The sequence below is a fragment of the Heliangelus exortis genome, chromosome 7 (genome assembly GCF_036169615.1).
Source record: "Heliangelus exortis chromosome 7, bHelExo1.hap1, whole genome shotgun sequence".
Classification (NCBI taxonomy): Eukaryota; Metazoa; Chordata; class Aves; order Apodiformes; family Trochilidae; genus Heliangelus; species Heliangelus exortis.
In genome coordinates, this window is record NC_092428.1 from 1,686,235 (window position 1) to 1,711,981 (window position 25,747).

Genomic DNA, 25,747 nt, shown 5'->3' on the forward strand with positions numbered 1-25,747 from the left:
ACCACAGTGAGGCAGTCCCCAGCTTGCTGCAAAGAAACATCCCATGTATGACAGGCCAGGAAGGAGCAAAGTTTTGTGTTTTGTGGGAACACCAACCCGTGCCCATTAGTACAGAGTTCCTAGTTCACAAATCCATTCAGCTGTTGGGAATGAGGCCCCCAGTTACCCTGCTGTGTACCCCTCACACCAGGTCTCTGGCTGCCTGCCCCCAGGATGGGACAACCAGCACTGGAGAAGCCTCCTCAGCCTCCGGGGCTGACAGATGGGAGCTCACAGAAGTGCCACCTGGTTGCAGCTGCTCTCCACCCCACCTTTCTTGGGGAGTACAAACTCATAGTGCAAAACATCAGGCTCTCATCCCCCAGGAACCACCACAGAGAACACAGAAGTCAAATGCTGAGCTGGAAAACATCAGCCAGAGGTGTGAGTATGTCAGCCAGAGGCTGAGATTCCACACCCCCCCCTACTGATACATCAGTTTTTCTTCACAAGCAGCATGCCTTGGCTTAGCTGTGCCTTTTGGAGAAGGAGAGAGGAGAAACAGAAGGGGCAGATGGAGCAGGTGGAAAGGGGAGGTAATACAAGAGAGAGGCAGGAATTAATTCTTCACAGTTCTTCACAAATGGGAAAAAAACCAGAGCATATGACACACTCATCCCCAAAACTAAGAAAGGAGAAACACTTCACAAATTACTCTTTACTGCTTCTTCCTATTCATCCCCACATGGTCCCAAGACTTTGACCTTCCAAGAGCTTTGCTTCCCACATAAATTCCCAGCCTGACAGCAGAAGAGATCACAAGGGATGTAAGAGGGGAACAGATCAACCTGAAAAAATGAATCCTGAGCTATTTTGTGACATAAACACAACCAAACTTCTGCCAGTGCCCAGGCCCACCCCTCCACACAGCACTGAGGGTCCTGCACTTCTTCAGAACCAGTAATCCTGCTAATTCCACACCTCTTCCAGTGAGAAGAGCACAGCTCATTTTTCTTAGTCTACTGGGGTAAGAACATAATAGCATGAAAGCAGCTACACAAAAACTACTGATCTTTTGGCAGGCTTTATAACTGAGGCCAAATGGGAGGAAAAAAACCCAACAAAACCAAACAAAAAACCAAACAAAACCATCCAGGAAGATACTATTAAAAAAGAAAACTTGGCATCAGCTTGGTAGGTGTGGGACATCACCTCACCAGGAGCAAACCCACACCCACCCAAAGCACACAGCCTGCCCTCCAGGATGCACCCAGTTCACCCACCATACTCCTCCTCACCCAGTGGGCTGAAGAAAACCAAATATTGTGTTCAGTAGTCCAGAAATACCCAGCATTTCACATCAGAACAGAGTCCCAAGGATCTGAGAGGCAGCAGACTCAGCCTAAGGAGGTTTCACAGCTTTCTGACACCCTGAGCTTCCCACACACACTTACTGGTTTTTCAGCCACCTTCCCTGCTTCCATGTTTTTCCATGATTTATGTATCCCAGCTGCTCTAAAACAACAGGCAGAGGGAATTTAAGGCTTGCTGGCAGTGGGCAGGAAAGCAGGGCAAGAAGGCACAACAAACTCCTGCCCTGGAGCTTCATACAGACAGGGTTGGTGAAAAGGCAGCCCCCTCACAGCAGGTTTATCAAGTTGTACTTTTTTTTCTGTGTTTACATAGTTTTAAGTTGTCATTGAAGGAGGAAAAGAGAAGTATCTTCCAGTTAGGGATATAGAAACCAATTATTCTGTTTTTTCAGCACTGTAACATTCCTGTTCCTACCTGCTAAAAGGGAAAAATATTTCCTGGGTCTGTTTTTCTGGGTTCTTTTGTTTTATTCTCTGTGTAAAGGAGATAAAGCAATAACTAATTTTGGTACTTCAGTCACTGTTGATATCTCTGTGTCAGAGACAAAGGCATCACACAATGGGCTGTGTATGACTCCTTGCAATATAGCACTGGCCAATTTTCTCTTTGCTCCCTTGAGAGTGGATTTGAGTACTTTGCTGACAAACTCTATGGATGACAGACATCTGGGTGGAGGAAAAGAGGAAATAAATAAAACCAGGGAGGCAGTTATAAGGTGTTTGGTCATGCTAGGGACACATAAATGAGATAAGAACAAAAGGAACTTTGGGATTATAAAGGCTCTGACAAACCTCTTCAGTAAGTGTGCTACAAAAAGAAGTGACCTGCAGCTCTGAGCTGTGCCCACACGTTTGATCTGAAGGCTGGAGCTCAATCAGCCTCTGCCACATCCGGAGTGACTCCCAGTTTGTTTTACACTGCAGGGCTCCCCCCAAGGATGACGGCACCGACACCGGGGCGAAGCACTTGCTCCTCTTTTTTGGCACCTCCACAACAGAATGACAAATCCCTGTGCCCAGCCAAGGGACAAAACCTGCTCTGCTGAGCCCAGGAGAACCACTGCCTTGTTCCAGGTCACCCTCAGAGCAGGCCAAGCCCAGCTGCATTGCCAGCAGTCCATTTTCTGCACGCAACAGGAGCTGTAACGATGGGCCACGGGGCCAGATGACTGCAGAGCCCTTTTGGTGAGGACATGGACCTTTCAGTGAAGGCATGGACCTTTCAGTGCACAATGATCCCCCCCCAGACCCCCTCCCCACCCCTGCACAGACATGCTATGTAGGGTGATGAGCACAAGCCGAGCGTGCATGGCATGAGGATGGCGGAGGCACGAATCGCAGGCAGCTTACGGGAGGTGCTCACCATCAAATGCACACTGGAGCTCGACTTCCTTTTCTGGACACACCATTGAGAGAGGGAAAGAGAAGGGAAGAGAGGAGATGAGAAGAAGAGGAAGAAAAAAAAAAAAAAAAAAAAAAAAAGGAAAAAAAAAAAGCACAGGAAGTATTCACACATCAGTGGGCTGGCAGCAAGGGCCTCCCCGCCAATAACGCTGCCCTGGGGGGGGTATGAGCTGCAGCAGCAAGGCAAGGAGAAAGGGGAGAGAAAAGTCACCCTGAGAGCACAGAACTACACACCAGGGGAAAGGGCAGAAGACCCCCACAGCCACTCAACCCCTGAGGTCAGAACTGAGGTGGCCCAGACTGGTATAAGGGGAGGAGAAGAGGGAGGAATGTTTTTACAGGAGAGGTGGGGTGCAGGGGGTGCCTCCGTGGCCTCTCCCACCTCAGCCATCTGAGCAGCTTCCCCAGCACCCTGAGGAGGTGGGCAGGAACCCCCCATCTCTTCCCATCTGGAGGAAACAGAGGGATGTCTGCAACTGGAAGGGGAAAGGCCCCTTCAAACAGGGACTGGGGCAGGCTGGAGAGGCAAGGTGCACCCATGCTCAGACATCAAATGGGAAGCAAGGAAGGCAAAGAGGCACCCGACAGCCAGAACACTTTGCACCCTCAGATAGTGGGAGAACCCCCAAGGAGCAATGCTCAGACCTCCTGGAGTCCAACCTTCCAACCTTCTTGGACTCTGCTCAAAGGCACCTTCAGTCATCTTCAAAGACACCTTCCCATCAAACTGCACTCTCCCATTTCTCTGCTTTTTCACTTAATGTCACCCTGTCCCAGCTGTGCCTGGCAGGTCCCTCAGCACCACAATGCAACCTCAGCACCACAACGTCACCCTCAGCACCACAACGTCACCCTCAGCACCACAACGTCACCCTCAGCACCACAGTGTCACCCTCAGCACCACAACGTCACCCTCAGCACCACAGTGTCACCCTCAGCACCACAGTGTCACCCTCAGCACCACAACGTCACCCTCAGCACCACAACGTCACCCTCAGCACCACAACGTCACCCTCAGCACCACAGTGTCACCCTCAGCACCACAGTGTCACCCTCAGCACCACAACGTCACCCTCAGCACCACAGTGTCACCCTCAGCACCACAGTGTCACCCTCAGCACCACAGTGTCACCCTCAGCACCACAAGGTCACCCTCAGCACCACAAGGTCACCCTCAGCACCACAACGTCACCCTCAGCACCACAACGTCACCCTCAGCACCACACTGTCACCCTCAGCACCACAAGGTCACCCTCAGCACCACAACGTCACCCTCAGCACCACAACGTCACCCTCAGCACCACAGTGTCACCCTCAGCACCACAGTGTCACCCTCAGCACCACAACGTCACCCTCAGCACCACAATGTCACCCTCAGCACCACAGTGTCACCCTCAGCACCACAGTGTCACCCTCAGCACCACAAGGTCACCCTCAGCACCACAACGTCACCCTCAGCACCACAGCGTCACCCTCAGCACCACACTGTCACCCTCAGCACCACAAGGTCACCCTCAGCACCACAAGGTCACCCTCAGCACCACAACATCACCCTCAGCACCACAAGGTCACCCTCAGCACCACAGTGTCACCCTCAGCACCACAAGGTCACCCTCAGCACCACAATGTCACCCTCAGCACCACAGCGTCACCCTCAGCACCACAACGTCACCCTCAGCACCACAGTGTCACCCTCAGCACCACAGTGTCACCCTCAGCACCACAAGGTCACCCTCAGCACCACAGTGTCACCCTTGCCTCTGGTGGCTCCACACACATATTCCACCTGCCCTTCTCCTCTTGTACCACCTGGGCAGTCTCCCTGCTGCTTACTGCTCACAGGGAGGCAGCACAGAGCCCAGCTCTCAGAGCTCTGTAGGACAGCACATCCCAGCCCAAACTCCCACTGCTGGGGGTTCTGCTACACAGCCCTGGGCTCCTGCACACTGCCACAGCCCAAGTCTGGGGCAGCCCCTGGACTCACGGTGTTGTACATTCCCATTTCATACCCACACTAAGCCTTCACAGCTTTCACCTTGAATATTGCCCAGGTTCCTGGTAGCCTCCACATCAGAGCTCAAGCACACACACAGACTGCCATGTCTTGGAGAGCAGAAATCCTCATGTTCACCTTGACCTCAGTCCTGGTCACACCACTCAGTCCAGAACCATGCAGCCCCTCAAGCCAGCAAAGCTTCTGCCTCTTCTCATCTCTAATTCTAGAACAGATTCCAAACACTGATCTCTTCATAAAGATCACTTCACAAAGGCACAACATAGGGTTTGCCATTACCTGCTTTACCAACTTTTGATTCCTCTCGTTTTCTTTTAGGACAATTTAGCTTCTCCACAGGCATTTCCTCCAACCAGAGCTAGAACAGGATGTACTGATGCACTGATGTACTGCCTGTGCAATGCTTACACCACCAACAACCCAGTGGAATTCTCTTGTACCCAGTCACAACTGGGAGTTCTTAACTGGGAGAAGAGGAAATCCAGACCAGCTCCAAACCTTTTACTTTGAATGTATCTTATAAATGACAGCAGACAAACAGAAGCTATAGAGATACTGAAGGGGAAATTCTAGGGCAGACAGTCTCATTTGAAGTTCATAGAGATTTCCAGTGAGTTACAGAAAAAAGAAAAGGGACAGAAACTGTTAAGAGACAAGCAAAAAGATTTAATATGAAAGGAGAGACAACCAAGCCACACAGAAAACAATCACTCTGCTATTTTAGAGGCACAAGTAACACTGACACAGGAGGAAACAAAACCCTCTGCAGAGCAGAACTTTAATAAGAGTACAACCTGAATTTAAGAGAGTGCTGCTCCATTACCATGGCATGAGACCTTGTAGAAATCCCAGAAAGCACATTATTCCTGGTTGCTCTAACAACAGGGGGAGGAAAAGCCAGGCAGGCATTCTGAGAAGTGTGGGCAGTGAGGTCTGTGTTGAGCCCAGAGCAGGAAACCACTACCTCAGCTCAAGACAGACTTGGGTGATGCCAATGTGAGGTTAGGGCAGCAAGCATTAAAGCTTCAAAATTTAACTCAAAATACACACAAGGAAATTACAAAACCAGATCAGTCTCCCAGTCCCCTCTGTGACACCTGCCCAAGGTGCCCAGGTACCTCAGCAAACATTTCTGTTGCTCCTGTAAGGTGGCTGCAATTTAGCAAAGTCAATAAGGTAACAGTTGAGTTACAGAAACTTCTTTCCCCTCATAACACAGCTGCCTCTCCAAGTATTTCTAGACATGAAGTCCCAGGGAATGTAAAAAATGGTTAAAGGCAGCCAGCCAGCCTGTGCTGAAGTACCTCACTGAACATTTTAATTCTTTTAAAGTATAAATCTGAGTGACAAAACCTTCTCCCAAAGCAGTACAGACAAGATTTTGCTCTCCAAGCCAGGGGTGACCGTTTGTTAAAGTTCTCTTTTTGTATTTTATATGAAATTCAGGTGTTCATCTTGAAAGAGGAGCAGATTCTCTACAAGGAAACCTAAAGATGACTCTTGCTTCAGCTAACACTGAACACAAGTCAGCAGGTGACAGGAGACACCCTGAAGAATCCCTGTCCCTTCAGCACAGCAGCAATACTAGAAAGGACAAGCATGTTCTGAGCACCTCCAGACAATGCAACACAAACCAGAGAATAGAACAGAGAGATTCCAGGCAAGGTCCCATTCCCAGTTCCCACTTAGCATGGATATCTTTTTAGCACAGCTTTTTGCCTGTCTTCTACGTGCAGCTCTCTCCCAGTTGGAGACTGACAGTGGATGTGTGTATAAGGATCAAGTTTGCTGCAAGTCATATTCCCATGGAGAATTTCAGGAGATGAGTTAAGGGGAAAAAAAAAAAAAAAAAAAAAAAAAAAAAGTTGAACTCAAAGCAGATTAGTGAGAGGCATCCTGAAAGAGCAGCTCTGCTTCTGCTTAGTTCTTTTGTGTGGTGCTGAGCAAATAATTTCATCTTTGTCAATCCAGCTCCTCTCTTGCCCTCTTTTTTTTAGCTTCTCTATTTAAATGGTAAGCTCAGAGGCAGGGATTTTCTGAGTAGGCTGCAGCACTGAGCCCACTGGACCCTTGATCTCAGCTGGGAGTTTCTGGGCATTACAACAACAGAGTGAAAAAAGTGACTGCATCAAAGGTGGATGGTACTGGATGTCAGCATTAAAAAAATCTGAAGCACTCCCCAAGTTCTTGCTTAAAACAGTTCAGTGTAAAACTGTGCTCTTTGGGTGAGCTTGGGTCCTCATTTAGCTTCACCCTAACAATCTCTGAAGAGTGTGGCAGTTTGGTAAGATGAAGGGCAGGTTTTACAACATCAGCCTTGTTGTACCAAAAATCTGGGCTTTTATCCTTCCAGCTCTGCTCTTCAGCTTTTACTGAGCAAGAAAACAGCATGCAGGCAGCAGAGGGACCAGGGAGAAAACCAACAAATTTTGCAGAGCAATGTATGTGAATGCTGTTAAAATCTCCTGTATTCCACAGGTTACACTGGGCCTGGAAAACATTATTTGGATCATTGTGTATCCCTCAGGAAAGGACTCAGAAAAAAAAAATGAAGAAAAAAAAAAAAAAAGAAGAAACTGACAAAGAGCTTGGAGGAAAACTGATTTTTAAATACTTGTAATTACAGAGCTAACTAAAAATAGCACTTTGTGAAGTAACAAATTCTGATTATAAAGATAGACCTGCTAGACCTAGAAGCACATGCAGGAGGAAGGGAAATTCCCCTCTGGCAAACCAGGGAACACAACTGTCTGCAGTGCTGCTCAGAGACACAAAAAAAAGAAAAAAAGAAAAAAAAAAATTAACAGTAGGACTGTAACACTAACTAGAGGAAGTCCAGACCCTGAAAAGGTCAGAGAAAGGACATTCAGCAGAAAGTGCCCTTAATCTTCACCCAGGTGTCTGCCCCAGCCCCCCCTCACCTTGGCAAGTCCAGATTAGAGGCAGAAGGGGGAACAAGCAAGCAAGTAGATTTGACATGGATCTATCTACAAGGAAATTTGAAAAGGCAGCTGCACAATGTTGTTCATAAATGAAACAAAAATAATAATACCTGGGACCTACAGAGGTGGCCACAAGCCACGTGGTATGTGACATGGCTCATCACCCAGAATCTTCTAGCATCCCTTTCTGGATTTGAAAGCAGAAAAGCATTTTCCTTGGGGATAAAACCTGGGCCTTCCTTGTTGCTGCTCCACCAGCTTGGATCCCAACTCTGCCTGAAGAGAGTGAGTGCAGCACTACCAGAGGTTTGGTGAGCAAGGGACAATTGAAGATTCATGGCAGTTTAAATCATTCATTATTTAAGATAATGGAAAAGTTCTCATGTGCCAAGCTGATGAAATATCTACCAATTAGCAGAATTAGCACTTGAAATAGAAGCAGCAGATAGTGCAGAATGAAAACCAGGAATGCTTCAAATAGATTTTGGAAGGAAATTTGCTAGAGGAGAGGGTCATACACATGGAAATTCATCAAAATAACCTCAGTGTGGACACTTTGATATTTGAATAAAGAAATGTTTCCTCCCTGTCCTCCCCTCCTGATTTAAGCTTCCCCTTCCTCGTTCCAAAAATGATGCAAGTAAAATATGAGCAGCCCCACTGCTTTGGCACTTCCCTCAGCAAAAGATTAAAGCCAATTCCTACAGAAATAAAAATTGTGGTTTTCTTCTTACACATCATCTGAGCACGACTCCCACCAGATGCTGGCATCCCCCCATGTGACTCATGCATCACTCCTTGACAGAGGAATGCTAAATTTATGCTAAATCTGCAACAAGATGCTTGCACCTGGCATTAGAAATTCACCAACACACATTTTCATAGAGTTCCTGGGAACAAAGAATGAGAAAGATGTATAGGTCTCAAACTTGCTTAATACTGTGTAACAGGAATTCCTACTTTATTTGTCAAACAGTGCAGGATTCCAGCTCTGAATACCAGCCAAAAAGATGGAAAAGTTACCTTCAACAGAAACTAAAACAAACTGTTGGGTTTTTGTTTTCTCAGTGGGCTTAAGGCCATTGATTTTTATAGTGAAATTATCAGCTTGTGGAGAAATAAGTGTGGGTGTCTGTGGCAACACTCTCAAGGAGCACAGGTACCTTGGACCACAGAAAGCCAGTGGAGAAACTGCAACACATTTTCTCTCAAATCACCAGAAGGAATTAATTTCCCAGAAGTTTTTATGAGATGAGCCAACAACAACAAAAAACCAAACAACCCAAGCACCAAACAAACCAAGAGTCTCCAGATATGGAGGGAACATGGAAAAGAACCTCCCCACATGGCACCTGGGCAGCAACAAGCTCCCAGTTACAGAACCAGCATGCAGTGGTTGTTCTGAACCTACAGCTGATGTATCATGATTTATATAGGGAGTGAAAAGGATCCCATGAAGCTGGAAATCTGCTTAGTGCTCAGGTCATGGTACTGGTACTCTGCACTACTGCAACTGGGGGAAAAATCAGTTTGTTATGGATACTGCAAGACCTGATGTTCTGAACCAGACACTGGCAGAAGGTGTTTGGCAGAAGCACCTATAGGATGAGCACCTTAGAAGTTTCCAGGCATGAAAAGCAGGATGGTCAGAGCAGTGAGGCCACCAACCAGCACAGAGACTGCTGCACAGCAGCCAAGTGAGCCAGCACTGCTCTGAGAGGGAAATGGAGTGGTTAAAAGGCTACACTTCCAAGGGATGGACTGATGGGAAGCAGCACCCTACATGTAGACAGTAGGGCCAAGAAAGGAGATAAGCTTATAATCCAGCTTTTCATAAAGGAAGACATCTTATTCTCAGTGAACCACAAACATCACAAGCTTTCTGTGGAGCTGGGACTCCCTATCATACAGGTGTCCTTGTCAGAAGGAAGCTGTGCCTCAGAACCCATTTGCACATCATCCATCCATTTCTGGAAGATTTCCACCCAAGTTGTAGCCCTCCCTGAGAGCCTGCTGGAAGTCCAGACTCCTGAGAAAAAAAGCCATTTTTATTTCTGGGCAGGTGACAAAAACCTCTGTAGAAGTGTTGTTATCTGCTGCTTTTCCAGTTGCTTCTCCCCCCTGCCACACTGGGATTTTGAAGCAAATATCTGCTGAATCTGGGTTCACACCATTTGGGATGATCAGATCTTACTCCTCTGGGATTTTAGGGCAGTGCTTTCCATATCAACAGATGTGACAACTCAGACATACCTGGTGAATGAGTGGGAATCTGTTCAATGCATGTTTGTACAAGAGGCAGCATGTGCCAAGCAGAAAGGCACATTTCAAAGTTAAGTATCTTGAGGCAAGAAGAGCAGTTCCACGTAGCAGTTTCACCAAAAACCCCTCAAGACTTGGGTGTCAGGAGGGCAGAACACAGCAGAGGAGGCAGGTTGGGCTAAAGCAGGCCCCCAAATTGACACAGGAAACACCTTTCTCCTGTAGCCTGCTTGTGAGCTCTCTGCAAAAAGAGCCTCTTTAAAGGGCAGAGGGCTAAGAGAGCAGAAGTGTGCTGGCCCTGCAGTGTGCCTGTCAACCCCCCAGCAAAGGGAGGAGGAAGACAAAAGCAGGAGATGAACTGTTGTGCTGTAGGGAAAGGTTTCCATTTCACATGGAAACACAAGCAAATAAACCAAACCCTGCTTCTCCACGAGGAGCTCAGTTTTCCTTTGGAACAGAAGTGCTGTGCTCTGTCACTGTCTGTACTCCAGATGGTAAAGGGCTCCTGCCTGCACCAACATCCAGCCCTGGGAATGGCCTCCTCCACCTCCAGAACTAAAAGATGCCCATGCACACACCAAGAGTGAAATTGAAGTGGGGAAAAAAATAATTTCCCTCAGAGAGGAGCAGGTGAGTGCCTGGCCCAGGGGGATGTGAACCAAACTCTAATACAAGACCCAGACTCCATTCTGTCAAACGTGATCCTCTGGAGGCTCCTCCTCCTCCTCCCCACCCCTCTTCCCAGCTCAACCTTCAGCATCTCTCCCACCTGGGGCTCCCCACTCATCCACTGCCCCAGGACAGGGCTGTGGTTTCAGCCTAGAAGGGGATGAGCAGCACAGAAAGCAGCTGCCCCCTGTTCAGATGGAGGCAGAGACAGATGGGAAAGCAAGAACTCACCTTGACTCCATCTGACTTCTTGTTCAGCAGGCTTTTGGCAGCTGTGGAGAGAAGCAGAAATAGGTCAGGTTTTGGTTTCAAGACTGTTCTTTCTCTCCCCCCGACTCCCCTCAAAACTTCATGAGGCTTCAGAATGACAACCAAACCACCCTGCTAATTCCTCTCTCTCTGCAAGAAACCTGGAAAAAAGGCCGAGTCGTTCATCAAATCCATCCTGACAGCAGGAGGTCACTCATTATATCTACTTCTCACCTATTTAGGCAAAAATGCTCCCACTGCCACCAGCTCAGGATGACCAAGTGTGAAATAAGACCTCAGAGCTCCTCTGTTTCAATCCCCAACCCCGTGCAGAAATGCCAGGGGGGAAAGCTGAAGAAATCTGCCAGATCTTTGCAAGAGGATAAGTGCTTTCCCCACAAGTACAGGCATTCACACAACAGACTTGGCTTATAAAAGGGGGCACTGATAAGGCAGAGGCCTCCTAATTACTGCTGCTCACACTTCCTCTGGGGATACATCTGGAGAGCTGAAAGGAAGACTGGAAAAGTGCACAAGCCAGTCAGTGTCTGATAACTGTTTACAAAGGGGGAAAAAAAAAAAAAGAGAGAATGAAAAAAGAGACAGGACTAAGTTGAATGTCTTCACTGAAAGATAAAGATGCTCTGCTGGGCTCAAATCAAACAACTGGCACTAGCAAGGAAAGTCAGAGCATGATAAGCACAGGGCAAACACCTGGCAGAAGGCAGGTGTGGGACTGAGGAAGAAGCTGCTCCATCCACTGCAGGAAACTGCCTGGGGACTTGATCTGGAGTTGAGCTCCAAAGGAAGATGTGGCTCAGAGAAAAAGGAAGTCCTAAGGCAAAGCTCATGGCTGTTGAAATGCTTCACTCCCAGAGGCACAGGGTGCTTGGCCTCTCAAAGGCAACGATGGTTTTGCAACATCCAATTGTCAAAAACATTGCCCACCCCACCACACAACCCTACAGAGACCATTTGAACTGAGCTGGTGCAAATCACCACAGCATCTCCTCACAATAAAGCGGTGACACCCTATTTTTGTGTAAGTTTATTGCTATTCTACACCCTAATGCAAGTGTACAGCCAGAGCAGGATTTTGCCTTTGTTCCTGCTCTCAGAAACCCTTCAGGGACACTGGAACAACCTTCATGCAAGAGGTTTTCTTTGCTGAGCACACACAGCCTAAAGCATGGCAAGAAGTGAAGCTAACAGTGAAGTTCCTGCCACCTTCAAGGCATGGTGAAGGAGACCAGCTTGACTTCCCATACAAGTGAGGAGGAGGACAAGGTGGCCATGGGGTCACAAGGGGCCCAGCATTTACACCTCACATCCACCAAGGCATCTCACACAACAGCTGTTGAAAACAAGGAACTGTTGTAGCCTTACAACACTTGAGAAGGAGTAAAAGATTCTGTAGCTACACATTACAAATGGGACATAGCCTTGAAGTGGGGAAAAAAAAAAAACCTAGCAGAGAAGGGAACCAGCACCACCATATGTCCTTGGGAATGGCCCAGACACAATGTTTTTCACACTTCTTTCTGAGTTTTCCCAGAACCTTCTATTTGTCTTTGTGGATACAAGACAGCTAAAAACCCCATTCTGCAGGGATTAAATCCAGCAGAGCCTCTCTGTGTGGTCCAGCAGAAGGTAACACTAAGCCAGTGGTCCCCAGCCAGCTCCACCCCCTGCTTGGACCTCTGCCCCAGCACACACTCTTCTCCCCCAGGCCTGCCAGCATCCCAGCACTGCAGAAGGAACTGGGGCTGTTGTGTGGTTACTTCTCATCCCATGCTTTGTAAGGACAAGTGGAGAGCCCATGAAATGCACTCCATGAAATGCACTCCAACACCCAGATGACTGCAGACACCTCAAGCAAAAGGGCAGCCAGCTCAGCCTGGGTGTGCTCTCAGACAGAAAGAAGAGGGGATGCAAGTGGATTTTCTGCACCCAGTGACAGACAAGACTTTCCCTGAGAAGCATCAGGCAGCTTCAGCCAACATGCAGCTTAGCAAAGATATGGCAGGAGGGGGAAAGTCCAAGGACTTTCTTTGTGGTTGAGGAACTGGTCTGGTCCCATGCTCTGCAGTTTTCCAGCTATGATATACCAACATTTCTTCCCATCATCCTTCCTGCTCCTTCTACACATCCAAGGGGTTGATTTCCCTCCTCTCAGCACAGTTCCACTATGATGAAGCCCTAGAGAGGCACACACTGCTAACCTTGCAGCAGAGTTCTGTCCCTGGTTTAACAGGACACCCCTCCAGTTCATCTCTGAAGAGAAGCACAAAAGGCCCCCCCTGCCCACTCCCCACACTCTTCCCTCTTCCCACACTTCTCACTTTTGGCCTCCACAGCAACCAGTATGGGCTCTGGACCATGCTCCTGGCAGAAACCCAAATCCCCAGTGCAATAAACACTGGACACTCTGGACAGACCAGAGCCAAGGGGAAGCAGTGGAGGAGGGAATTCCCAAGAGGGATTGAAAATACCCCCCTGCAAATCCAGCCAGGGACAGTTCCTGCCCCTCACCAGCCCCTCTCCTCCTATCCCAGCCAGAGCAGCTCAGCCTGCCCTGGGTTTGCCCTCTCCCCAGCTGCCAAATCTCAGTTATGTTTCCCATCTCAGTTAAGCTTCCAGAGAGAATTTCCTGGGGATGCAGGGATAAGACTGAGGCTGCTTTTGTTAAGTCTGACTATCTCCTGATGGCCATCAAACAGCCAACCCAAGCCCTGGCTTCAGAAACACAAGCACTTCCACCCCAAAGGATTTTGGACTCTGCTGAGACTTGATTAAAATAAAAATGGTATCATACCAACACAGAGTTCTCAATAACAGAGGTCATTGTCATCCTCATATTCCCAGTTCAGAACAAGTCAGATGAACTAATTCTCAGCCTGATGTCACTTCCAGTGTCAACTCTTTCTCTTGGTGAAATCCAGTTGGGAAAACAGGGATAGGAATTCCATGTATTCTACTTGGGAGTCTTGCATAAAAATTAACTTCTGGAGAAGAGCTACTTCTCAGTACTTGATGAAGATGTCTGTTTCTCAGATGAAACCCAATTCTGTCCATCCTTTCATTCAGTCTATAGCAGGCTTCCTGCCAGAGTTTTATCTTCATAAAAGTGCCCGGGGCCCCTTCAATACTGCCACTATTAGGAAGCTCTGAAAACTTTGCCAACTTACTCTGAATAACAAATTGACATTTACTTCTCAGAGGGGATTTAGGAGTTCCTGACATAGGACCTAATCAATTGATTTAACTCAAATTTACTTCTGTGAGTGAATGCAGATCAGATCAGGGTTTGCTTGGATCATCTCAGCACCCAAATCATTCTGTGTGTGCTCTGCTGCTACTCCAAAGATCCCACAGCAAAGTTTGGATCCCAGTGTTCCCTCTCTCAGCTGAGTGTGGAGAGAAGGTACAAACCTCTTGTTATAACCAGGTCTTGGTTTCCTAACTTCAGCTGTGAGGAGCTGAGCTGGGATACAAGCTTTTAAAAAGAACCACAAACAGCCAGCATGAAATTGTTGAATGCACCATAACTGGGGAAAGGAGCCAGATCACATTCCTTATCTTTAGGAACCAACCTGAGGGCAAAACACACCTGGAAAGTGGAAAGCAACAGATTCCTCCCAAAAGAACAGAAACCTTTTTTTTTTTTTTCTTTGTAAAAAGTAAGATTTTTTTTTTAAATGTGAGTGAAAGAGGTACTGCTACTGCTACAAACAATTTAAGCACACAATTTCCCACAAACTAAAACCACACTTCCAAATGAATGAACTCCAAAATGTTTGGAGAGGAGCTAGTAATGACAAGAGGATTAAAGAAGTCTTCTCATGTTTCCTGCAGACAGTACTATCCTGCCTAATTAATTGATCCCAGGGTCACATGAGCCTTCGTTTGCCTCCAGGCTCAGAACATCTGTGAAGAAGCTTTTACAAGGTCTCATCCCCAGACAGGAAGAAGCTCCTCTCTCCATAAATCTAGTGCCCTGTCTGCTGAGAACAGGGCTTTTAGAGGCCAGCAACACAGTGTCACCCAATTAGAGAAAATAAAACCCCTTTAAGGTCTTTAGGGAAAGGAACAAGTACTATTTCAGAGCTCTTCAAGGGCACTTGGATGACCTGCCATGAGAGGAAAAGCCTGAGCTCTACCCAAAGTTCCCACATGGACTTTCTAACTTTTTGCTTTCAGTTAATATGTACTTAATTTTTCACTGCCAGCAGATTCATGTATTGCAATGGCAGTAATTTAAAAAACCAAACAAAACTCAGTATAGTGAATAATAATAATAATAATGTCAAGCTCATATTGCCCAGAGCCCTGTGAAGAAACCAAGAGAGTTGTCAAAACACAAAAATCTTAGGAACAGCTGCTATTCAGAGGGGCTACAAATGCTTTGTATCTACATCCACACCATTCTTTGGAGATGTTTTTTTCAGAGCATCTCATTACCTGGGATCACAGCTCCTATTCAAAGCAGAATTCAGTGCTGCTGAGCAGTCTGCACTCACTAAGGGCCACCTAGGATTTCCTTCTCTTCAGTTGTGAACTGAAGCAGATCCAGCAGCCTCAGCCCTTGAGACAGAGAAGAATGAGCAGAGCAAGCCTCTTCCTCCTTGATTCCAGCTCAGGGAATAAGTGGATGTACAGGTCACACATCATTAAGGAGAACCCTTCTCTCAGGCATTTCATGTACTCTGAATCTGGGCCACAGGAGATTTTCTTACCCAAGCACTTCAGCAGCTTCATTAGAAGTGACAACATTTGCAGACTAAAAATGAATCTAAACCTGACTGGCTATTTCAGAATCATCAGTTAAGTGAAATAAAAAGTAGCTGGGTGAAGAGATCGAAGACCATTGACACCAGCAGAATCCCCAGGAAAATGTTTCATACAGTCCTGCCAAAGCCCTGCCTTGTTGGGCCATACCTCCTCAAACAGTTATTTCAGAAAAAAAGGGGTAATTTTACAGTCCTGTCATAGCACAACCCTAGGACAGGTGAATGGAGGAAAGTATTCTGCCCCTTTATAGCTGATCTACCAGGAATGCAGGGAAGAGAAATTGCTGTAGCCAGAAGTAGTCCTGATACATATGGCACAGGTTCACCTTAAAACAAGAACCAAGGAAAAAACACGTTTGAAGTTCCTGAGAGTTGTCCTTACATTGTAGTTTCATTTCACATCCTTTTTTTTTTTTTTAAACCACCATACAGGAGGTTAAAAATGCTGCCTTGATTTAACAAAAGAATGTATGTGTAACTTTGAATGCTGAGATGATCATTTCAGGGACGTTTCCATTACAATCAGAAGTTTATTGTCTCCTCACCCAGAACAGAAATATTGGTATCCAACATTGGGAAATGGCCAGATGAAATCATTGCACTTCCACTGTGCTCATCACCACTTTTAATCCATACAGCAGATTTTCACTTGAAAGTAACTCCAGTCAGGTGCAATAAAAGTCTGACTCATGCATTCAACAATTGCCCTTTTTACAAGCAACAAAAAAATGGCAAGGAGGGCGAAGAAAGTGAACGAGCCCATAAACCAAAGGCTCTTGCAAAGAGAGGTTTTTCCACCCAAATGGAAATGCACACAGAGAAGCCTTCATCATCTAGATGTGCTGAGCCAAGACAAACAGCTTCCAAAAAGCACTGATATGCACGTTGAGATTTGCATTTTCAGTAAGTGCACCACGTAATGCAGTTGGGTGGGTGCCAGGCTATTGGTTAGTAAGCTTAAAAGGATGAAAACCACTTCTCAGGCTCCAAGAAGGAAAACTCTTAATAGCTTGATATTGGATAGAATATCCAAACAGCTCTTGTTCCTTTTCTCACCAATATTATTACTTGCCCTGTGCCCCTTCTCCAGGTCTAAAGGCATCACTGATATCTACACAAGACTTCTTGACTCCTGGTTTCAGACAGGAAAACGAAACAAATGCCAACTAGAATGTCCCCCAAAATAATCTGATATCAAAATACCATGAGCAAAATACCATGAGGGGATTGTGGCAGCTGATTCTATTCTGATTTGTACCAGACTACAGTGTCACCAAGCTTTTACCCAAAAAAATCACTTCTTATTTCACACAGGTCACCTGCAAGGATCACCATAATGAACTGTGAACATGTTTTCCTCCCCTCTTACTCAACCCAAAAAGAAGTAAAATACCCTCTGCCTCACTTACACAAAGCAAAACCAAGGAAGGGATGGGAACAACAAGAACTTACCTGAAAAATTTCGAGACACAAGCATCGTTGTGAGGATTGCACCCTGTGGGGAAGAGAAAGAGACACACAGTTGCATCTGAACTTTCCAAGAGCAGGCAGCTGCTCCATGCCCAGGCTGGAGGCTCTGCCCTAACTATGGCAACTGATTCACTATTACTAGGAGGCAGAGAGTGATCAGAAAAGGCCCAGAATTTAAGAACTAGTTGCTCTGTTTCCTCTCTCTTGCAGGAAGTAGAAGAGGTGATGATGAAGCAAGAGAGGCAGGGGCAGCTTACAGCTTCAGGGAAAAACTACCCAGCTCCTCCTTACACTTCTCTGGGCCCCTGAAGTGGATGGAGGGGCATGTAAGGAACTTCACTACCATTAGTCAGCTCATCATAGAAAAAAATATTGCTGCAAGGAAGGAATGCAACTTAGAGAATTAAGACCAAACTTAAGGCAAACAGATATACATACCTTTAGCTTCCTTCTGGCATTGAACTTCCTCAAGCACTCCACAGTCTCCTGCCTGTGCATCATTGAGGCAACAGTGGATCGTTGCTGAAAAAGAAGAGCAGCACAAGGTCAAGAACATCCCCCTCACCAGAGACACTCTGTCCCCTTCCAGACAGCCATGACACTCCAGCTGAGGTGGCCAAGCCTCTCTCAGAAAAAGCCTGGCTACAAAACACTGCCACCCATTCCCAACTGAAGGATTCCCCAGCCCAGCAAGACATGACAAGGCAGAGCTGGCTGCTGCAAGGCTGTGCCCAAGAAACTCTGTGACTGAGTGGAGAACTGGTGCTCCCTGTCTCTCAGGCACACTGATGGATCAAGACAGTAAGAAGACCAAATGAACAAGCACACCCACTGGGGACTGAGTTAGAGCCACTACAGGGAAGATTTGTGTGGCATCAGCTCCAAGAGAAAATCCCAGTAAGTGACTACTGGTGAGCAGTAGCCTGCCTGGGCATGGCAACTCCCTGAATGTGGGTACTCAACATGCAGGGGCCTCAGCCTCTTTGCATCAGTTGTGCAGAAAGGGATTTCCAGGGTGTGAGAGGAAAGATCACAGAGCTCTGATGTACCAAGGAAAAAACCAGAACGTAACCTCCTGGCAGTGGTGCCCACCTGACACCCACAGCAGGCTGGGATCCCATCAGCTGCAAAAGAACTTCCCCCACGTGTTGCCAGACACTGAGAGCACATGGGGAAACCAGAGCCTGATGCTGCCAGGCACTTGGAGCACATGGGGAAACCAGAGCCTGATGCTGCCAGGCACTTGGAGCACATGGGGAAACCAGAGCCTGATGCTGCCAGGCACTTGGAGCACATGGGGAAACCAGAGACTACTTGCAGAGTGGCTGTTGTTCCTGCACAGAGCCATGAGCCTCACCATCCTTTACAAAGACAATGGTGAATGACTAACTTGGCAGATCAGTGGGTTTAAAGCCTCCATTCCCTTTCTCTTGCTTGGAAAAAATTCTGCAGTACCCAAAAGAACTGTAAACATGCTCATATTCAGCTACTTTCATGAGAAGTCTTTGCTTTGGTCCTGTCAGTCACCTGCTGCAGTGCACACAGGAGCTGGGGAGGCAGAAGGGAGCTGAGATGTCCCCTCCAGGGCCTTTGGTGATCACTGTGCATTCAGCATCCTGAGGAGTGACAGTGATGTTCAGTTGTTCCACGTGGGCTCAAAGGAGCCAGGACACATACTTCAGCAGCTCAGTGTCTCAGATAAACCTTTTAAGATTTCCTACCACACTTACTTGGGAGGAGTAAAAATTTTCCAGAAAGAAAATGTCTGCTGAGAGCAACTGGAAACAAGGGACTCCAGAGGAGGCAGTTTGGGTGAGAGGATGAAATGGCTGTGAAGTGAAACTGAACTCCCCATAACTCAGAGAAGGAAAATCTCTTATATTATGTTGCCAGAGGGAGAGAGCTACTGTAATATATACAGCTTTGGTTACAGGCCTTGGGACAACAGTTAGATATACAGGAACTGCTATTGATTACAAGCATGCAAGGAGAAAAAAAAAGCCAAAAAAACATCAGAGAGATGCAAAGTCTCAGCCAGTGTGAAGTTCTGACTTCCAAGGAGCTTGCAATCACTTTACAACAGCCACTACACTCGTGTTACACTGACACTCACATAAGTAAATTTAAATTGCTGACTTGTTGGTTTGTAGGCAAAGCAAACCCACCACAGTTTCTCAAGAAAGAATGAGAGCAGTAACAGGCTAGAGACACAGCAGAAATATGCTACTGTGGAACAAGGGCATCTGGGTTGGACTTCGGTGGAATGACTTCATCCTGCAGAGCCAGAAGTGCATCACTGCTGCCCTCCCCTAGTCCTACTCCCAGCTGCATTCTGGGATTTCCTTGCCAACTTTGCAGAAGATGAAAAATACTCATGTGTGGAGTCTGGCAAGGCAGAAAAAACACACACAGGATGGCAAAAGGCTTTTTGCTGATTTCAGGTTTACAGCCAGTTAAGCTGCAGCAGAGCAGAAATGTTCCAACACTGCAAAGATGCAATGCAATGAAGTGCAGAGGAGACAAAGAACAAAATAATCCTGAAGAATTTTTCCTGATGCCAAACTCCATGTGCTCTTTCAGGATGATTGCAAGAAGAGATGTGGGGAAAAGAGATGGTGAATGTGGACATTCACCAAACTTGCAAAAGAATAAAGGATTAATTTTTTTTCCTTTCACACAGTGGCAACAAAAGCACCACAGCCTGACAAAGCTGGCTCGCTGAAGGTCACACTCCAAAAAATAAGAAAGAAAACTGCATTTTAAAATATTCTGGGCTCTTCTGGGCCTTCTCAGTTCAGAGTAAGCACAAATCAAAGCACGAGGGAGGAAAAGACTTACGCAGACCCATGGGTGCTTGAGAGCCTGGTCAGCTGTGATGCGTTTCGCTGGGTTTATCGTCAGCATTTGGTTGATCAGATTCTTGGCTTCAGGAGTCACAGTGTCCCACTCAGGTGACGGGAACTGAAAGAGGAAGAAGGACCAGATGATGAACTGAAAGTATCTGCTACCAGCAGCAAAAGAGTCTCCCTCCTACACAGCTGAATTGCAGCTTTTGTCCTTTCGATACCGGGGCAAAAAAGGTTTCGCATAATTTGCAAAAAACTCGTCAATTTCTGTGAAAACCCACGCTGAACAAAAATGGTACAGAATCCAGCAAAGGAATGGTAACAGACAGCAGGACACACCTGCACCATTCACCAGACACAGGCAGGAAGATTAAAAGCTTAAAAGCCTTTTAGGAATCACTCAGACCTTTGAATTCCTTTCACACTCAACGGTCAAAAAAAGTGAAGTCCTAGACCTTCTTAACCGAGTTCTGACGTGTAAAACACAAGCACTACATTTTTTTTTTTTTTTTGCTCCACCTTGCATGTTAAAAAGCTATCACAGCATTTGCAAAATCACAAACACTAAACTACAGCAAAACCTCCTGAAAGCAAAACCCAGTAACCGAGACCATCCCAGCAGGTATTATTTTCCCCACCATAAAGCACAATATTCTGGAACAATACCCACTCACTTAGGTGTAGCAACCCACCAGCAAAGTTGTTAGCAAGCATCTACCAGACCAGAAATCATTACTTGGGGAGCAAGAGAGATGTAACAGTGGATGGGAATACAGAAGCATGGAAACAAAGAAAAGGATCTTTAGTATTTCAGTTGCTGCTCATCCATGAGGGGGTAAATGCTCTTTCTCCTCTAATTCCAGTAATGACAAAAATATTTCTGCCATCCTCCAGATACTTGCACGTGGGGAAGATGGCAGCAGGCTGAGATTAAATGCAGCATGTCTCATTCCTGGGAATCTAGTGTACAAATGGAGGTGAACCAGATAACACCAAGATAAATGTGCTGCTGGGAGAAAAAAGTCCCCCGGCTTTAGGACTCATCTATCCTGAGAACATTTCCTTGCAGTGCTACAGCATCTGGAAGAAGTTTATCCCCTGTCTTTTCTCCTGCCTTTTGTGCTCTTCTCACTTGGGTCATAAACACACAGCAAACACCCCCACTGTATTTGGTTTGCATATCACCTGATTTCTGCACCCTCAGGCATCAGCAATGCATTACACACTTTGTTCTGCAAGTGGTGCAAGGGACTGCTCCAAAATTATGTTCCTGAGCTTTCAGCCAAGACATTTTACCCTCACCCAAACTCTGAAGTATTCATGGTAATGCCTTGCAAAACCCCCCACCCAACAGGACAAAGCCCAATTCCCAGCTGCCACTTCCCTTATGGTCAAGAGACAGCAACAGAGCAGCCCAGTGACACCAGAGGCAGGGACACCAGGAACACCTGAGCTGCATTCTACCAGGTACAACAGGGGGAATCTACAGGAACTTCTTCATGACAGGTAAGAATTCCAAACCAGCAGGGTGACAGGAGGCATCAGGCACTTCATTCCTCACCACTTACAGAAGGAGGTAAGACATTCAACCCCTGAAGTGCTTTGAGAAATCCCCATTGGTGCAAAAACACTTCAAAAATGAGAACAAGCAACACAGAAAGAAGAGGGGCAGGGAGGCAGCAGAAGAACACAAGTCCATTTTAGGCATCACTTTCCTTCTACCCAGGGAGCCACTGAGCCAGGACATGAGGTTAGGCAGACCTTTGTTCTCACCATCACCAGGACAGCCACTCTCATGGTCTCAGGCACAGGAGCTGGGAGGTAACTGGGGTCCAGCAGAACCCTGGCTTTTCTTTGGTTTTGCCTTTTTCTGTTGTTGTTGTTGTTTTTGTTGTTTTGTTTTGTTTAAATACAAACACAAGCCAGCCTACAAAACAAACTCCCCAGATTTCTCTTCATCCTCACGCCCACAGGCTTTGAGCTAAGATTTCCAGGAGTTCTCCCCTGAGCCTCTTCTTAGATGAAGAACTGATGTCAAACATTGGAGCTGTGGTATCCAAACCACATTTTACACCACCTTTGCTCCCCAGTACTAACCTCCTTGCTACTCCTTTCCTCCAGCTACACCTTTCTGCACCTCAGTTTTGCCACGCTCTGAGGAACTTGCTTGGCTTTTCACCAGAACCTCCAACCCACCATGCTGCTCCCCACCACAAAGCCACCCCTCCAAAGGCCCCTACACCACTCAGTCTTCTCACTGGGCTTCCACAGATGGAAGAAATTCCACTGAGGAGACCAGAATTTAAGAAGCCAGAATTTAAATGACTGTTCTACACAATACCTCCCCGTACTTTTAATTTGGCCTTGATCAAGTAAAGACAAACTCCTTCATTCTACCTTCCCTCTGGCTCCCCTGAGAGAGTTAGCACTGCCCAGCTCTGCAGCACTTCCTGGAGAACACTCTAGAAAACACCATTTCCCACCATCTGCATTCCCAGCCCTGTGTTTCCCTAAGGACCAGCGACAGCTTGGTGCCCACTGCCCCCTTCCTTTCAGCAGCCCCAAACAGGACTGTGTCCCAGGCAGTGAAGATGAGGTGTATGAACACACACAGTAGCTTGGGGCCTGCTGCTGGACACCAAGTGAGAGAGTGCCATGGTTTTTTGGTTTTTTTGGATGGCTTCTACACCCATGCAGGTACTCAGCAAGAAAGTGCCCTTACGTCATAGGCTCCGGCTTTGATCTGCTGATAGAGTTTGTGCTGATCTTCATCCCAAAAGGGAGGGTACCCCACTAGTAATATGTACAGAATCACTCCTGGGAGGGAGAGACACAGATATACTATGGTTAGGCTAATATGCCAATTACTCCTTGAGCCCCTCTTCCTTCCCTCTTGACAGTCCCCAAGGCAATGATTGCTCTGTACTTAATTAGCCACGGTATTTAGCCTGGTTTTTTTTTTAGATAAAAAAAAAAAGAGTACAAACCTCTCCTTTTGCTGCACCTCACCCTGGTACTTAACGTTCAGCTCTTGAAACTCTGCTGCCAGGAGCTAGAACACGGTGCAGGATGTCCTACCCTCCCCTGGCCACCAGGGCTGGTGAGCCACAGCTCCCAGCTGCTCTCAGAATAAAGTGAAGGCACATCCCCTGAGGTTGCTGGGCAGCAAGGGGCTTTTTAAGGGAAGATTGGGGTTTTTAGATGCTCACTGTGCATGGCCTTGGGACAAAAAGGCCACTGACAAAGCTAAGGCTCCCAGCCTGCAAAGAACCATTCATAAATGGTTATAATGGTTATGGCCTGGTCCCTGCCAGGCAATGTTGATGTCACATATCTTTAAACTTATTGGCCCCAGACACTTTAACACCAGATTTGTTTGTCCTTTTCAAAAATCAGGTCTCTTCAGTATTTCATCTTCTAGACACTCAATGTGATAGGAAATTGCTACAGTTATCTAAACAACTGACTCTGCAAAGCATAGACAGGTCCTATCTCCTGAGTCTCAAACATCTGATGGATGGCCTGAGGAAAGGATTAGGAGCCAGAATCAAATGAGTTCAAGCTCCTGTTTTAATTCCATCTACACAAGGTGCTTATCCTCAAGTGTGCCTTCATCTCTCCACCCAATAAGAAGGAGCACTGAGCACCCTCCCAGCAACAAGTTGAGGAATTGCTCTCCTACATCAAGTGGTGTTGCTAAAGTGTAAAATGCTTTGACAGAATCTTACCACATGCCCATATATCCACTGGTTTTCCATAAGGATCTTTTCTTAAGACTTCAGGGGAGAGGTAGCCTGGAGTGCCAGCAAACCCTGTCAGGAAAGGGATGACATGAAGTACTTACAGTAGTGAAGCAGAAGAGATCTTGCCATACCACAAAATCCACTAGTGGTAACCAACAAATCCCAAAACCCATTGCCCACCCTTCAACTTGGATTTGCTAGAGCTACCTTCTGGGTAAACCAACAAAAAGAGGAAAAGAAAAAAGAAAAAAAAAAAAAAAGAGAGAAAAACAGATGGGATCAAGTGTCCATGTTTTGCAGGAAAAACAGAAAAGAAAGAGCAACCAGGTAGGCACAAACTCATATGCCAGGTCTTTTCTCATTTTTGACATGTGATGGCTTGGAGTTTGAAAACACAAGACACGGATGGGACACAGCTGATTACCAAATGGTGTGGGCAGACCAGGAGAAGCAGCCATCTCTCCAGAACCTCCACAGCACTGCAGAGTCTCAGAGCTGATTCTCAGCCTGAGAAGGTCCCATTTCTCATTATGTTTTAGCTAAACAAAGATAAGGCCAGATCCAAATGTGCCTGAGGAAGGCCAGGTCAAATGCATTTCTGTAAAATGACCAAACAAAATTCCAGGTGTCTATACTCCCAAGCAGTAGGAAAGTTCAGATCAGGGTCTAAACTTAGCAGCTGCATTCACCTCTGACACTAGCATCTACTGTAAACAGAGAAGAAAAAGAGAGAGAGACACAGATATTTTTTTTTTCTGTCTTTATCCATCATACTCTTTCCTCTGTTGTACCTAGGCTCGTTCCCAAGGATGTCTGGAAAGGAAGCAGCAATGCCAAATACAAGAGTGCTGGAAAAGCTGAGAGAAAGTACTCAGGGAGGGTGCAACTCAACTAGCCACCAGGAAAGGGGGAAGCAAAAGTGGGAAAGCTCAAACACTCTTACCAAACCAGGCCTGCTGCTCTCCCTGGACTTCTATAGCCAGTCCAAAGTCAGCCAGTTTGACAGCAGCACCCTTACATTTACTTGCCAGAAGTAAATTCTCAGGCTGGGGAGAAGAAAGAAAAAAGGGGGTAAGAATGAAAGATTGACATCCTTGTTAAAAGCCTCCTACCTCAGTAGTCACATCATTAAATTGGATCTGCTGCCTGAATTCAGCAGGCACATACTGTAACTGTCCAGGTGAAGGCAGAGCAATGGCAAAAACCCTCACATCAATGAATCTTTTAAACACCTCCAGGGATGGTGATTCAACCCCTTTCCTGGGCAGCCTATCCCAGTGTTTAATTACCCTTTCAGCAAAGAAGTTTCTTCTACCACTCAATCTAAGCCTCCCTTGGAGCAACTTCAGAACATTTCCTTTTGTCCTGTTGCTTGTTCCTAGAGAGAAGAAACCAACCCTCACCTTGCTACAGCTACCATTCAGGTAGAGAGTGAGAAGGTCTCTCCTCAGTGTCCTTTTCTCTAGACTAAACAACCCCAGTTCCCTCAGAACCTCCTCAGAAACCGTGTTCTCCAGACCCTTCCCCAGCTCTGTTGCCCTTCTTGGACTTGCTCCAGCACTTTGATGTCTTTCTTGTAGTGAACACAGCATTCCAGGTGCACTGGACCGGGCAGAGTTAGGTTGATGGTTGGTGGAGTTTGCTTGCTGGACTCAATAATTTTATAGCTCTTTTCCAATCAGAATGATTCTGTGATTCTCTGAAATAGCCCTGACCAAGAGTGGTGGAAAATCCTCAAGTCTAACAAAAACCCTCTGTGGGAGCCAGAGCATCTCCCAGCCCAGCCCATACGATCCGTGCTGACACCAGAGGGCACTGGCAGCACGGTTCCTGCAGCACAGAACCCAAAATTTGTTGCTGTCATCCCCGCAGAGAGTAATTCGGGGTGGGGAGGGAAGGAAGATGCAGCAGATACAATCTGCAGTGATATTTCTCCCCACAAACATTACGCAGTCCCAAAGGCCCTGCAAAAGTGAAGCTGCTGCTCAGAAGTGGTGCCAACGCCA

General features: G+C 46.8%; 1 protein-coding gene across 13 annotated transcripts in view; it reads right to left on the reverse strand.

Moving 5' to 3' along the window:
* CAMK2G (calcium/calmodulin dependent protein kinase II gamma) overlaps positions 1-25,747 on the reverse strand; it is a 109,664-nt gene that overhangs the window by 17,009 nt on the left and 66,908 nt on the right. For 7 of the 13 annotated variants that reach the window (XM_071748206.1, XM_071748205.1, XM_071748208.1 and 4 more), the window contains exons 7-14: positions 24,685-24,787; positions 23,727-23,810; positions 22,721-22,815; positions 19,991-20,113; positions 17,591-17,674; positions 17,135-17,177; positions 10,875-10,915; positions 2,716-2,748 (exon numbers count right to left, since the gene is read on the reverse strand). In XM_071748206.1, the coding sequence (XP_071604307.1) occupies positions 2,716-2,748; positions 10,875-10,915; positions 17,135-17,177; positions 17,591-17,674; positions 19,991-20,113; positions 22,721-22,815; positions 23,727-23,810; positions 24,685-24,787 (606 nt within the window). The remainder of the gene's footprint in view (positions 1-2,715; positions 2,749-10,874; positions 10,916-17,134; positions 17,178-17,590; positions 17,675-19,990; positions 20,114-22,720; positions 22,816-23,726; positions 23,811-24,684; positions 24,788-25,747) is intronic. The other 6 variants (XM_071748207.1, XM_071748209.1, XM_071748216.1 and 3 more) reach the window with 1 other exon arrangement.